Source organism: Tyto alba, unplaced genomic scaffold (assembly GCF_018691265.1).
Source record: "Tyto alba isolate M040663 unplaced genomic scaffold, T.alba_DEE_v4.0 Super-Scaffold_1000006, whole genome shotgun sequence".
NCBI classification, from domain to species: Eukaryota; Metazoa; Chordata; class Aves; order Strigiformes; family Tytonidae; genus Tyto; species Tyto alba.
In genome coordinates this window covers 11,672,114-11,684,947 of record NW_024881272.1, presented here as the reverse complement: position 1 = coordinate 11,684,947, position 12,834 = coordinate 11,672,114, and the positions used below count along the sequence as shown (strand labels likewise).

The window sequence follows — 12,834 nt, the reverse complement described above, 5'->3', positions numbered from 1 at the left end:
TTTTAAATCTTTTTTCCCCCTTCTATTCAGAGAGAAAAGTGAAAACTCACTCCCTGTAGTCTCTGTGAGTGGTTCGGAGACAGCTGTACGAAATCCAACCACAAACCAAGTTTACAGCTTCAGTTATGACTTCTCTTTCTGGTCTTTTGACAAGTGTCATCCTAATTTTGCAAGCCAAGCAATGATTTATAAAACTTTGGCAGTGCCACTCCTGGAAAGAGCTTTTGAGGGGTATAACACTTGCCTTTTTGCTTATGGGCAGACTGGTTCTGGAAAATCATACACGTAAGTTCCTAACAATAATTGTTAAAATTCTGTAGAAGCCAATTGTTATGCAATGTAAAGTCATGAAAAGAGGTTATATGGAATAGATTTCATAGTTATTGAAATGTGTTAAAATAGTTTTGCATACTTTAAACCAAAAATAATTAAACCAGTATTTATATTAATTAAGACACAGGTAGCGGTATTTTTATGTATCTGACACTGACCTCTTTCTACCTCTAGTGAAGAAAATAAAAGCCATTTCCAGAGATTTTAGTGAGGAAAAACCTTTATTAATGTTGAGAACTTCTCACACTCTCCCAGTGCTATTGTTCACCACTGGTTGTTATTTTGTGCATGAAGTGACATGTTCTAAAGTATGTTACGTTTTTTGGACAAGACCTTTAAGACATCATTCTAATTCTGGTCCTGACTGTTTCAAAACAGAAATAAAGCCAGATGCAGATGCTGTTGGCCCTGCTTTTTTGAAATCTAATATTTACACAAAGTAATCCCAGACAAGTCACATTTTGAGGGTTTGTAGCCCATACACGTTGTGTATATTTTTCAATAGAATGCCCAGTGAACTGTTTTGTTTCCAAGCAAACATCTATTAGAATCAGTTCGATGAGCTTTATAATTGCCATGAAGTACTACAGGAGGTTTATATATGTAGTTGAGGACCAGAAATTTTTCTATTCAGTTTATCAGAATTTTAATGTTTCTATTAAATTTATAATAGCTATAGAACTTACACAGAGGTAGGATTTGCCTTTAAATGGGAACACTATTTTTACTTATATTGTTTATTTACTTTGGCCTAAAAGAAAGATATACTCAGTATTGCGACTGTTATTCTATTTGTAGGGTGGGTGGTGGGTGTCTGTTGTTTTTGGTTTGTTTTATTTTCCTCCACCTTCAGGTAAACAACTACTTACTTTCATCCCTTTGTCTTTTAAGCAAGGGTGAAATTAATATCAGCAATAACAGTGTCCTCAGATCAAGTGTACACAACAAATTGCTGCTGACCACTAATGTGTGGGTGTGTGTGTCTCTAGACTGTAGCTGTAGTGGTGTTCTGCAGTGGCAGAAGTAGACAAGAAAATACTAAGCAAGAGGTGGAGAAGGGGGTTAGGTTGCCACACTGTGCAGAGCATATAAATTGCATACATGCTAGGATAGGAAGGGCTTACAGTTTATAGTGCAACTTACTCATCAGTTGCTGTAGGATTTTTGTTTTACTTAGGTTTTCAACCCATTTCTCAGTGGGTGAATTAGAAATGACCTCAGCATGTCATTTTGTCCAACGTTCTGCTCAAACAAGCATGAACTTAGATCAGGTTTATTTCTGACGCTTATTACTTCTATAATTTAACAGCATATGGGGGCATTTCAACTTGAGAGCTATACAATTAACATTAAAAGTAGCTATAGAGAGTTACAAAATTGAACTAGCAGTTTTTTTGTAACTACAGGATGATGGGATTTGATGAAGACAGAGGAATAATTCCAAGACTTTGTGAAGATCTTTTCACTCAAATAGGACAAATGGACAAGCAGCAGGTGGTATGCTTATGCTATTGACCCTACATTGAATTATGAGGAAATTGATGTCTTTCAGTATTTTGATACCTGTTTCATTCTTTCATTTTATACCTTTGTGTTGATCCATTTATTAATGTCTGAGTTCTTTTGCTGATTCAAATCTTATTTCTGCTAGTAGCTCTGATTAACAGCGTTCCTTAAATAGTCAAAATCAACATTGTTTTGCTTCCTTAATGACAATAACTTAAAAAATAAATGTGGGCATGATATTTTTGATGTGTCGCTAGATGAGGATTCTTTCCTCTATATAGCACATCTTACAAGATAAGATTTATGTAAGGAAAGGTGCAAAGAAATCCTAGTGGGTTCCATTCTTTCAGTGGAGGCATATAAAATAGAACTAAAGAAATACTAATTTATCTTTAAAAACTGACACATATCAAAGCAAAATATGCTTTAATAGTATTCTAATTCTAGTATTCTAGCTCAGTGTTCTTGCTGAAATAATAAAAAAAAAATCAACTACTCCCACTTGGATTTTTTTCTTTAAAACTTTAAAATTGTCATTGGAAATAACATTTTGTTTCCCTCTCTGTTTTGAGAATAGATCTTTATTAGTACATGGCTCTGTATGAAAGAGAGGTCTTCTGAGGGGGAGTGGGAATGTTTAATCTGATCACAGTGTATTTTGGTCAGAATTCCTGTCCCACACCTATAGTATATGGATTTAAAACCAACCAAGTGGTAATCTTTTCCAGAGTGTTTTAACCAAACGGTTACATTCTGTTTCTGTCCCAATTAATATGTGTAGTAGTGGTAAATTTAGAGAATTGTAACTGGGGACACAATTAACTTAAACTCTTGAAAAAATGTTGTTAAACTGTTCATTTCACGTCTTAAGAAGAAAGACCCAAACTGAGAATGCAGGTATGCAGGGGTTGTGTTTGTGGGAATTCATCAAATATATTTATTTTTCTGTCTGACTGTTGTTAAGGCTTTTCCAAGACTGAATTTCTGTACAGAATAATTCTTGAGGAACCAGGTTGACTACAGCACAGCACCTGACATTTGAATTATGCACCTAAAGCTTTCCATACTCGTAACACAAACCATAATTTGTGTTTAGAAACTCTGAATGTCTCTTAAAATTGTGAAAAGGAGTAGAAACTTATATTTATGCTTTTTCTTGGATAAGGAATATTTGATGCAAAACATGCTGGTGGCAAAGGCTGTTCTTTGTATTCTTTTTCTCTCTCTGTTTGTCCATGTCTGTAACGACTGACTTGCAGGTCAGCAGACCTTAACATTGGGCTAAGCTTATGCAGGCTAACTTATAAATTTTTAACTATTCCAAATTTCTTTATTGATTTATGCTTGAATTCTTCACTTTGAACCCTAGTACCAGTAAACATGTAATATTCTGTAGATCTGATACACTGAGAAATCGAAGAGTGTTATCTGTTACTGAGCTTGGCTAGTGGGTATAATTTCTAAACAATGCAGAGCTGCTAAATATGTTTGTTATTCCTCTGCTAATGCACTGTGTGTTATTCTGTTGCTGCAAATTGTGTTGTATCTTGTATTTCTGACTTCAACGTTTTGAGGTTTTTTTGCTGCAATCTTCCTTGTCTCTTGAAGAAAATTGCATCTTATTTAAAAAAAGAAAAAAAAAAAAAAAAGAAAAATGTAACTGGATGTCTTCAGAGGAAGATTTGTTTTCATGAAAGTTTGTTGGGTTTTTTCAAAAATTGCTGTAGGTAGAATCAAGGTTTATCCTTCCATTAGGTCATTCTGTTCCATGTCAGGATGTTGACAACATCAGTCCATGCCTTCTCTGTTACGTGTATCATACTGTAGAATTGCAATCCCCAAGGGAATAAGTTTGCAGATGCAAACAAAAAACTATGTTTTCATGTACTAAAAACCCAATACTGAAACTTCTGAGGTGGATGTATATACATTTTTAGTTTGGTAGCTATCATCTGGGAATAGCTATGGATGGAATTCCAGTAAATTGTATTCTTGGAAATAGCAGATCCCTGGGTTAGAATAAGACTTGTCTTGTAAAGCTCGTTCAGTACAAGTGTTTGTAACATTGAATAGCAGGATCTGGCAATCTAGGTTTAGTTTTTGGAACAAAGAATGATGAAAATTTTTTGTGGAGTATATTAATAACTTTTATTATTCATTTTATTAGATTTTGTATCATCTTGAAATGAGCTTTTTCGAAGTCTACAATGAGAAAATTCATGATTTGCTTGTCTTTAAAGCTGAAAGTGGACAGAAGAAACAACCAGTAAGTTGCTCGCAGAAACAAGTATATGCATAATTTCAAAGCAGTGGCATCTATTCTGTAAATAGAAATGCAGAAATGACAAGTGATCACTGTTTTGTTATCTAAGTACCCTATATTCTTGTGAATAATAGGGTTTAATTAAAAAAATCTCACTATATGGCTTTAAGTAGAATGCTTGGCACCTCTGAAATGCTAAGGCAAAAAAAAAATCTTGCTGAAATAGAAACAGAACGATTCAATAGAATCTAAAAATTGTTAACATCACTCCTTATCTGCAAAATGAAGATGTTCTTATCAGCCTTTATAAAAAGTCTCCTAGAATGTAATATATCTAAATCTCCAGATTATATTAAGTTTTCTGTGCAAATATAATTTGAGTTATTATCTTGTAATCTAGATGGGGTTTTAAAATGCTAAAGGATAGCAGTGTCAGGAGGCTTCCAATAGTGTTTGGGAGGGAGGAAAAAAACCTGTTTGTCTTACTGTATTTGATTCACCAGTGTCCTTGGTTCTCAGCAATAGTGAAATGTCCATTCACTTTCTAAAAATATCTGTGTATTGTTCACCTACTGGGATACCTGTTTGCCACTGACTCGACGTATCTAATTGCAATCCCTAGTATGTTTCTGAAAAATGTTAATATTTGCAAAGGGAGATTTTTTTCCCCACTTTGTTTCCTCTGTGTGTTTACATTGCCCAGCTACATAAAACTATTATTGTGTATGAGTTTAGCACCAAGATGGGTAATATCTTTCGGATTCTTTGCCCTGGATTATTTACTGCTTAGAGCCATGGGGCTGTCTGGAAACTTTTTTTCCTGTTGGTTGGTTGTTTCCCAAGATGATTGGGTGGTGTGGGGGGGTGGGTAAAGGAGGAGGGACACCAATGGCCTCATTAACTACTTAAGGATCACTAGTTAAACTAGTTTAGCTAGTCTTCAGTGTTTGTGTGTTAGAATATGTAAAACCATAAATTAAAGAGATCTGTGTTAAGTAGGGGATGTAGAGAAGGGATTTATTATGTTTTATTTATTAAAAAAAGTATTTTCTGTACTTTGACACATTGAACACAACACTGGCTACTTGTGTGTAAACTATGAGTATTAGTTTATGATAAGGAAGGTATACTACATTCAACTTGCTGTTGAAATAAGTCTTTTATCCTAAACTTGAGACTTAATGTGGACTAGTTATATAGAAGTAAACACTATACTGTCTTGTTTATGGTAGGAGTGCTCTCATCTGAGTTTTGTCAGTGATTTTGAGCTAATCTGTTTAACTTGAAAACATAATAGATTTATGTTGCAGAAAAGTGTGGTTGTTTTTTTAATTATGTAAATATCTTTTCTAAGATATATGTTCTTTTAGTTAGCTTTGTGAGCAACGGCCTGGTGCAGTCTGCTGTGATTTCTCAGGCAGCTGGAAGAATTCAGTTGTAGGTATTTTCCTGAAAACATTATTCTAGATGTTTCATGCTAAGCTTTGTTGATGATAAATGTCATACTAGGGCCGTAGATAGACTTTCTTTTAATTTTAAGATATTCCTGAGTGCTAGGTCTAACAAATGCACTCCTAATAATTTTACTTTTAAAATTATTCTCACCAGCTTCGTGTAAGAGAACATCCAGTGATAGGACCATATGTGGAAGGCCTGACAGTGTAAGTCTTGATTGTTCTCATCTTAATAGATGTATGATATAATCCTGAAAGCATGTGTACTCACTAGTAAATTAGGGAAGATGTTAGTATTGCATAGCTTTACAAAAATGCATACCAATGTCTAGCTGGACTTGATGTATTTCCTTTAGTGTATTGCTTTAGTGAAATAAGTGTGTGGAAGTCTCAAGACAACTAGAGCTTTGATGGTATATTTGTATTTCGTCTGTAACTGGGGAAAATGTTTCAGAGCTCAAGCAGCAGGGAAAATTATAGAAAGAAAACAGTCTGAACCCGAACTTTTCATTTTCTCCCTCTTAGGAATGTTGTCAGTTCTTACTCTGATATCCAGGTAAGAGTTATTTGGTTACTAAAAGTGAATACAAATATTCTTACTTGCTACTTCTTTCACTGCTGAAAACTAAATTCCATGGATGGGAAGAAAATGCTCTACATATTGCCTAGTAGTCTATGGTATTTCACCTGATTTTGTAAAAGTATAAGGAAGCCTAGTCCTATATAATGGAGCTAAGTAGATGCATACGTTCAAGTGTCACTCTCTTCACATGATTATCTCTTAAACTGAAGTTTTAATTCCTCCCTTAGAGTCATCATTTGTGTTAACTTTATTTGCAAGCATTTGAATCTTCAGTTAACTACTTAAAGCAGGTTTTAGTTTCACATCCTGACTTTTATCTCGTAGAGTTGGCTTGAACTAGGAAATAAGCAGAGAGCAACAGCTGCTACAGTAATGAATGACAAGAGCTCTAGATCTCATTCTGTCTTCACCCTTGTGATGACACAAACCAAGGTATTGATGGATGTTTTTTATCTGTTCAAATTGGGTAGTAAACAGTTGTTTTATGTGCTGCCTAGAAAACTCTTGTGAATATATACTTGAAGAAGATGAGTAAAGCACAGGGCATTTTAACATGTCTTTCTACATAGAAAAACTTGTTTTATTTTACATGCTTTGAGTATATACTGATGTCTCTGTGCTATATATATTTATAGCAGCAGTATAAATGTGTCTAGACTGGCAGATCTAGGAGTAGTTCCAAGCTTCTGAGGAATGTGAGTTCTGAGACGTAACTGGAATCCAAATTGAGGCCAGACCTAATTTCACACTGCTGCCAACACATCTTGGCTTCTAAGAAGGTTAGGCTAGGCAAGCTGGATAGCTGTGCTGAGTTCCTGCAGGTGATGAGCTGGGACAATGGTAGGAGATGCAGTTTCTGCTCAGTTTCAACAGAGTTCACTGAGTAAATGTTTCCTTGCTTCAGGATGCCTCTCACACCCATGTGTCTCCTGGATGTAGGGACAACAACTCCTCATCTGATTTACAGATGTGTAGGAGACAAAACCTGACTTAGTGAGATGAGCCTGAAAACAACTGAAATAGGTAGAGCTCTTCAGAAGTCTACAGACTGTCGATTTTCTCCTTTCACAAGTAACTTGTTCGTTTGGGCTTTTTTGTTGTTTTTGGTTGTTTTTTCAGTCCAATTTCCTAATCTTTTCCTTCCTTCCTTACTCCCTTCACCATTCTCACCACTAGATTATTTCTTTTCTCTGTCAGAATTAGTCCTGAGACTTTTCCACTGACTGCTTAGCTGATCTTCATTGGTATGAGTCAGTAACAGCTTACTGATTTCCATGGTTATTGGATAGCTGCAATAGTCAAACTTCAGACCCAAACCCACAGTTTGCTAATCTGTTGTGTTTGCAGTTTATGTTTATACAGTTATTCAACTGCAAACGATTGATACTATGGTTAAAAGTCTGAACTTGGTCTCTTTCAAGACATGCACATGAAAGTTAAAGTAAATGATGTGGCAATTTTTTATGCATTTAAAGTGAGCAGATTGTTAGATTTCTGCTTGTCCTCAGGCTTTTTTTTTTTGTTGGTTTGTTTGTTTGAAAGCAGACATCTCCCTTTTTTCCAGGTAGAATATGTGGATGAAGAACAATGTGATCATAGGTTTACCAGTCACATAAATCTAATTGATCTAGCTGGCAGTGAATGCTGCTCAACAGCTCAGACCACTGGAGAAAGGCTGAAGGTAAAGCAGGGTTGGAAATCTGTGGAAAAGGATTGACTCCAAAGAATATCCCTGAACTCCAAAGCACCCTCACCCAACAGGACTCCTGGGCAGGAACTGTAATTCTAAAAGGATATATAGCCCTTGTGCTTATAAGTATTGCATAGAATTTTGCTAGTGAGGGTGAATGGCCTGAAGAAGCTGTTTTGACTGTGCAGTATGGCAGGCCAGATTTTGCTTAGGACAGCACTCCAGTGCTACGCAGGCCTAATGATCCTTTAGAAGGAATGAGGAAAAACTGTCTGCATGACTTTCCAAATCATGAATCAAATATCACATGGAGTTGAGGTTTGCTCTTTCTTGGGACATATATGTAAATAGAGTTTCTAATAAGAGACTTATTTCCAGCTGCCTTGATAATTCTGATGGTTCTTAACACTGCTTATTTTAAAGCCAGGTATTCTGTTCTTTCCAAATGACGATCTTCTAGCATACTTTAGCATGTTGTTGTTTTTTAATCAGTGGTGACATATCGTACAGCTATGCCATGTATTGAATAAGCACAACTAAATCAATGGTACAGTCCATAATGTCACACAAGAAAGTACAACTGTATTATAATTATTTTTATTTTTGCTTTGTGTAGGAGGGTGTGAGTATCAATAAGTCACTGTTAACCCTTGGAAAGGTTATTTCTGCACTTTCTAAACAATCTCAAAATGGAAAGAAAACTTTTGTTCCTTACCGGGAATCTGTCCTTACTTGGTATGTATACTTGAGAATTTTTTATATAGAAGTAAATGCTTTCTCAGACTCTGGATTCCTCTTCTATTCAGGAGGCATTACTCCCTCTCCTGTTCCTTTCTCTCAAATGACCTGTGGAGGGAAGAAGTTAACCTGTTGCATCAGGTGAAGAACAAATAGGACCTTGGTTTGTGTTTTAAGTAGCTAACAGTCACTCTCGTATGAGTAGTAAGACCCTAGGTATTTTGTATTTTATCTGTTCAGATTGAGAAGTTTAATTTTTCTTTCTATGTGGGGGCTGAGGATTGACTACTTCTCTCCTGTCAAATGAAGGTTGTTGAAAGAAAGTCTTGGTGGAAATTCACAAACTGCTATGATTGCCACAGTAAGTCCAGCTGCCAGCAGTACAGAAGAAACACTCAGCACTCTTCGCTATGCAAAACAAGCTTGTTCAATAATCAACATTGCTAAAGTAAATGAAGATGTGAATGCCAGACTAATCAGAGGTGAGGTTGACATCTGCAGTCTTTGAGGGTTTTTCCCCCATTTGCATGTGTGTTTAACTTAATGCTCCATAAGAGTTGTTACTACTAATAATCTATTGTGTTGACTGACCACTTGTCAACTAGGCTAAAACACAACCTAGGATATCTTTCTTTCAATATTATTCCTTTGTGACTTTTTTTTTTTGGGGGGGGGGGGGGGGGGGGGGCAAAGTTCAGATGGTATCTTAGGCTACACTTGAGAACCTGGAATGGGGAAAGGTGTTTAATTTTTAATTAAATAACTGGATGAATTTTCTAGTATAGTACTGACATGTCTAAATGCTATTTTGTCTTTATTTTTTGTGGACACTGTGTGTCTGGTTTGTCTAATGTAGAATTGAAAGCTGAAATTGAAAAACTGAAGGCAGCTCAGAAAAGAGCTCTGAACACTGATCCTGAAAAATACAGACGTTATTTGCAGGAAATAACATCTTTGAGGGCCAAACTGCACCAGCAGGAGAGGGACATGGCAGAAATGCAAAGGTTGGGCAGTTGTTAATGTCTTGCATTAAAATAGAAATGGTAAAATTTATATGCTGCAACTTTTCTCCTAATACATTGTGTTATTTTCCCCTTAATATATTAAGGGCTTGGAAAGAAAAATTTGATCAAGCAGAAAAAAGGAAATTAGAAGATATAACAGAATTGCAGGTACAGTTTCTTACTTCAGTACACTTTCTACAAGAGATAGTACAGAAAATACAACATCGGCAAGCCTTGCAGAAGAATAAGAGTAGCTGTAAGATTTGATTTCCTTAATGCTATGCTTTGAGCCGACTACTGTCACTTCTTAGAAAAATTTCATGTAGATTCTTGAATGCACAAAGTAAATTGTTTTTTTATGCAGCTCTCTCTTTTATTTAGAAAGCAGGAATTGCATTCAAAATGGACAATCATTTACCAAACCTTGTCAATCTCAATGAAGATCCTCAGCTTTCTGAGGTGCTGTTGTATATGATCAAAGAAGGAGAAACTACAGTTGGAAGGTATACACCAAATTCGAAACATGATATCCAACTTTCTGGAGTGCTGATTGCTGATGACCATTGGTATGTAGTGTTCTTTTGATACTTGAAGTGAGAGCAAGAAATGTTTCTTCTCACCCTTCCCTTTCTTTTGGAGTCACTCTTCCTTCTGGCAGTAACAAAATATGGTTTTCTAACCAGGAAAATACTAATCGGGGGATAATTTTATACTGTTCAGTGATTACGGTAACTTCCTTCTGTTTCCTCTAGAAATCTGTTAACTAAGGTAGTTTATCTTCTGTGTTCATTTCATTCATGTAGCAAAATTTTCTATTTGTGTAGAAATGCTGGAGAAGGACCTGGTCAACTGATGCTGTGTATAACTCTATTACATTAAATTCAATGGAAATGTGAAATGCCTTGACAGTTCTTTCTTAAAAATAAGAACAGAGAGCAACTTGACCATGTTACAGAAATATTGTTTAAAGTGCATTACATGCAACTGATCCTAGACAAAATGATGTAAGAAACTTAACTAATCAATTACTAAAAACATGAAAAATGTGGATATTTTGAGAAATTAGGCATTGTCAAGGAAATGCTCAGATGACAGGTATTGTAGTAGTTTTATAGCAGTGGATTCTTCTTAGATTTAAGTATTGAAACTCTCTGAAAATATAGGTTGCCACTCAGGTATGTTGTAACTGAATAGTATGAAGACAATCCACTTCTGGAAAGACAGTAACATGGCACCATCTAAAGCATGAGTTTGAGTCTATTAAGAAACGTAATTTGCAATTAACATGAGCTACTGATATACCGCAAATGTTTCTTGTTTTCAGTATTATAAAAAATACTGTTGGCCAAGTCAGTATTATTCCACTGAGAGAAGCAAAGACGTATGTAAATGGGAATTGCATTTTAGATCCAACAGTTCTGCATCATGTAAGTAATGAATTTGGTAATAGTAATAAGTGTGTGTGTGTATTTCTTGGCTTTGTTAATATTACAACTTCAGACCGCAGGTTTTCTTAGAAGGCTCTGAAATTGTAACTACTTGTCTTTTCCTCTTCAATTTCTAGCCCTACTTCTTATGTTTTAAGCGCTGTAAATTTGCTTATAAATCTAAAAGTTAGAGAACAAACTTTTTTTTCCTCCCCCTTTCCCAATAGGGTGATCGAGTGATCCTTGGGGGAGACCATTATTTCAGGTTTAATCATCCAGTAGAAGTTCAGAAAGTTACAAGGCCATCTTGTGGGACAATGTTTTTGCATGATTGTCCTAAAGATTTTGAATTTGCAAAGAATGAGTTGCTTATTGCACAGAGAACACAGTAAGTATTGTATCTTCTTGTTCTAAAAAATAACTTCAGTTGTTAATGCAACTGTGCAATAAGTTTAAGAAACAAGAAAATTAAGGTTATTTTACAAAAAGGGGAAGCTGGAAAATAACAAGGCTATTGTTAGCTCTATTTATAATGGAAATGGAAGTTTCTGACTTAGCTGGAATGAATGTGTGCCTTAGGAAAATAAGAAGAACCCGAAGTTACAACCTTGGTCTTCTGTTATGGTGGAGAATTTGACAGACAGTAAAATGTTATTTGTAGTTGCTTCATTCCTGGGAGTTATTAAACGACAAGACTCATTAACTTAAAATTTACTTTTCACCATCTTAATGTGATTTAGTGAGTGTCTATTACAATTCCTAATTTTGTGAAATGTGCATAATAAAATAAGTACGGAAATTGAGCGGACTTCAAAATTCTGGAGTATCTTCTGTCTTTACCAGTGTCTACATTTTCCTTATGAAATCAAAAATATCTATGTAAAATGTAAAAGTTGTTTTTAAAGAAACCAAACCAAACATTTATATTTTTACTGTTAAAATTGGAGGCTCCTATCATTATAGAAGAACCTATTACAATCTCTATGCAGTTTACAGGAGATTAAAGCCAGCATTCTAAATGTATGATACCTTCACTTGTAGGCTTGAATCAGAAATTGAAGAGGCACGGCTCAAAGCCAAGGAAGAAATGATGCAAAGTGTCCAAATTGCTAAAGAAATGGTTCAGCAAGAACTGACCTCACAAAAAGAAGCTTATGAAAGCAAAATAAAATCACTGGAAGCAGAGGTGGTAAGTTGACATTGCACCATTACGTAAAACACATCAATAACATAAGACAGAAGTTGTAGTATAGGGTTTCTGTTTGTTGTTTGGTTGGGTTTGTTTTCATTTTTTTTGTCTTGCATGTTATAACAGTGTGTTAGGGAATGCTAAGCTTTATACCTCTTTTTAAAAAAATCAGTCGTACTAACCTAAGAAGTTGTAAAGTAGGTATCCTCTTCAGAATTATTCAAGGGATTTTGGTTTATAGAATTAGTCAGGAACTAAAATGTTAATCCAGTGTGAATTTGATAAGGGTGTGACTTGTATGTGAAGAAAAATCCCTACAGAATCTAATCTATTCTATGACGTTGTAAAATTACTACATTATTCTGGTTCATATGGCTTTATTTTTCTTCCAGGTTTGCAGGCTACTCTGTTGTTAGGCTTTTCAATACTTTTACAATATGCATGTTGAAATGGAATAGTACATCATGGTAAAACAATAATTATGATGGAGTACCTTATTTCTTAAATGTGCTACAGAAGACATAATATGATGCTTGTGAACTGGGTTATAACCTTTCATTGCTGACACTGGGCTGAGTAGTCCATAGGGGCTGCATGTTTTAAATGTGTTGAAGTGAAAATAAACCTTAGTAGGTGCCTAAGGGATG

The 12,834-nt window shown here is 35.3% G+C and overlaps 1 protein-coding gene across 1 annotated transcript in view; it reads left to right on the top strand.

The window, feature by feature from the left end:
* The window catches only part of KIF14 (kinesin family member 14), a 32,206-nt gene that overhangs the window by 1,538 nt on the left and 17,834 nt on the right, over positions 1-12,834 (top strand). The window contains exons 2-16 of the mRNA XM_033000864.2: positions 31-285; positions 1,740-1,827; positions 4,007-4,105; positions 5,711-5,763; positions 6,082-6,112; positions 6,464-6,571; positions 7,704-7,820; positions 8,446-8,564; positions 8,877-9,049; positions 9,424-9,571; positions 9,676-9,739; positions 9,953-10,137; positions 10,896-10,998; positions 11,226-11,386; positions 12,040-12,187. Of these exons, the coding sequence (XP_032856755.2) occupies positions 31-285; positions 1,740-1,827; positions 4,007-4,105; positions 5,711-5,763; positions 6,082-6,112; positions 6,464-6,571; positions 7,704-7,820; positions 8,446-8,564; positions 8,877-9,049; positions 9,424-9,571; positions 9,676-9,739; positions 9,953-10,137; positions 10,896-10,998; positions 11,226-11,386; positions 12,040-12,187 (1,852 nt within the window). The remainder of the gene's footprint in view (positions 1-30; positions 286-1,739; positions 1,828-4,006; positions 4,106-5,710; positions 5,764-6,081; positions 6,113-6,463; positions 6,572-7,703; positions 7,821-8,445; positions 8,565-8,876; positions 9,050-9,423; positions 9,572-9,675; positions 9,740-9,952; positions 10,138-10,895; positions 10,999-11,225; positions 11,387-12,039; positions 12,188-12,834) is intronic.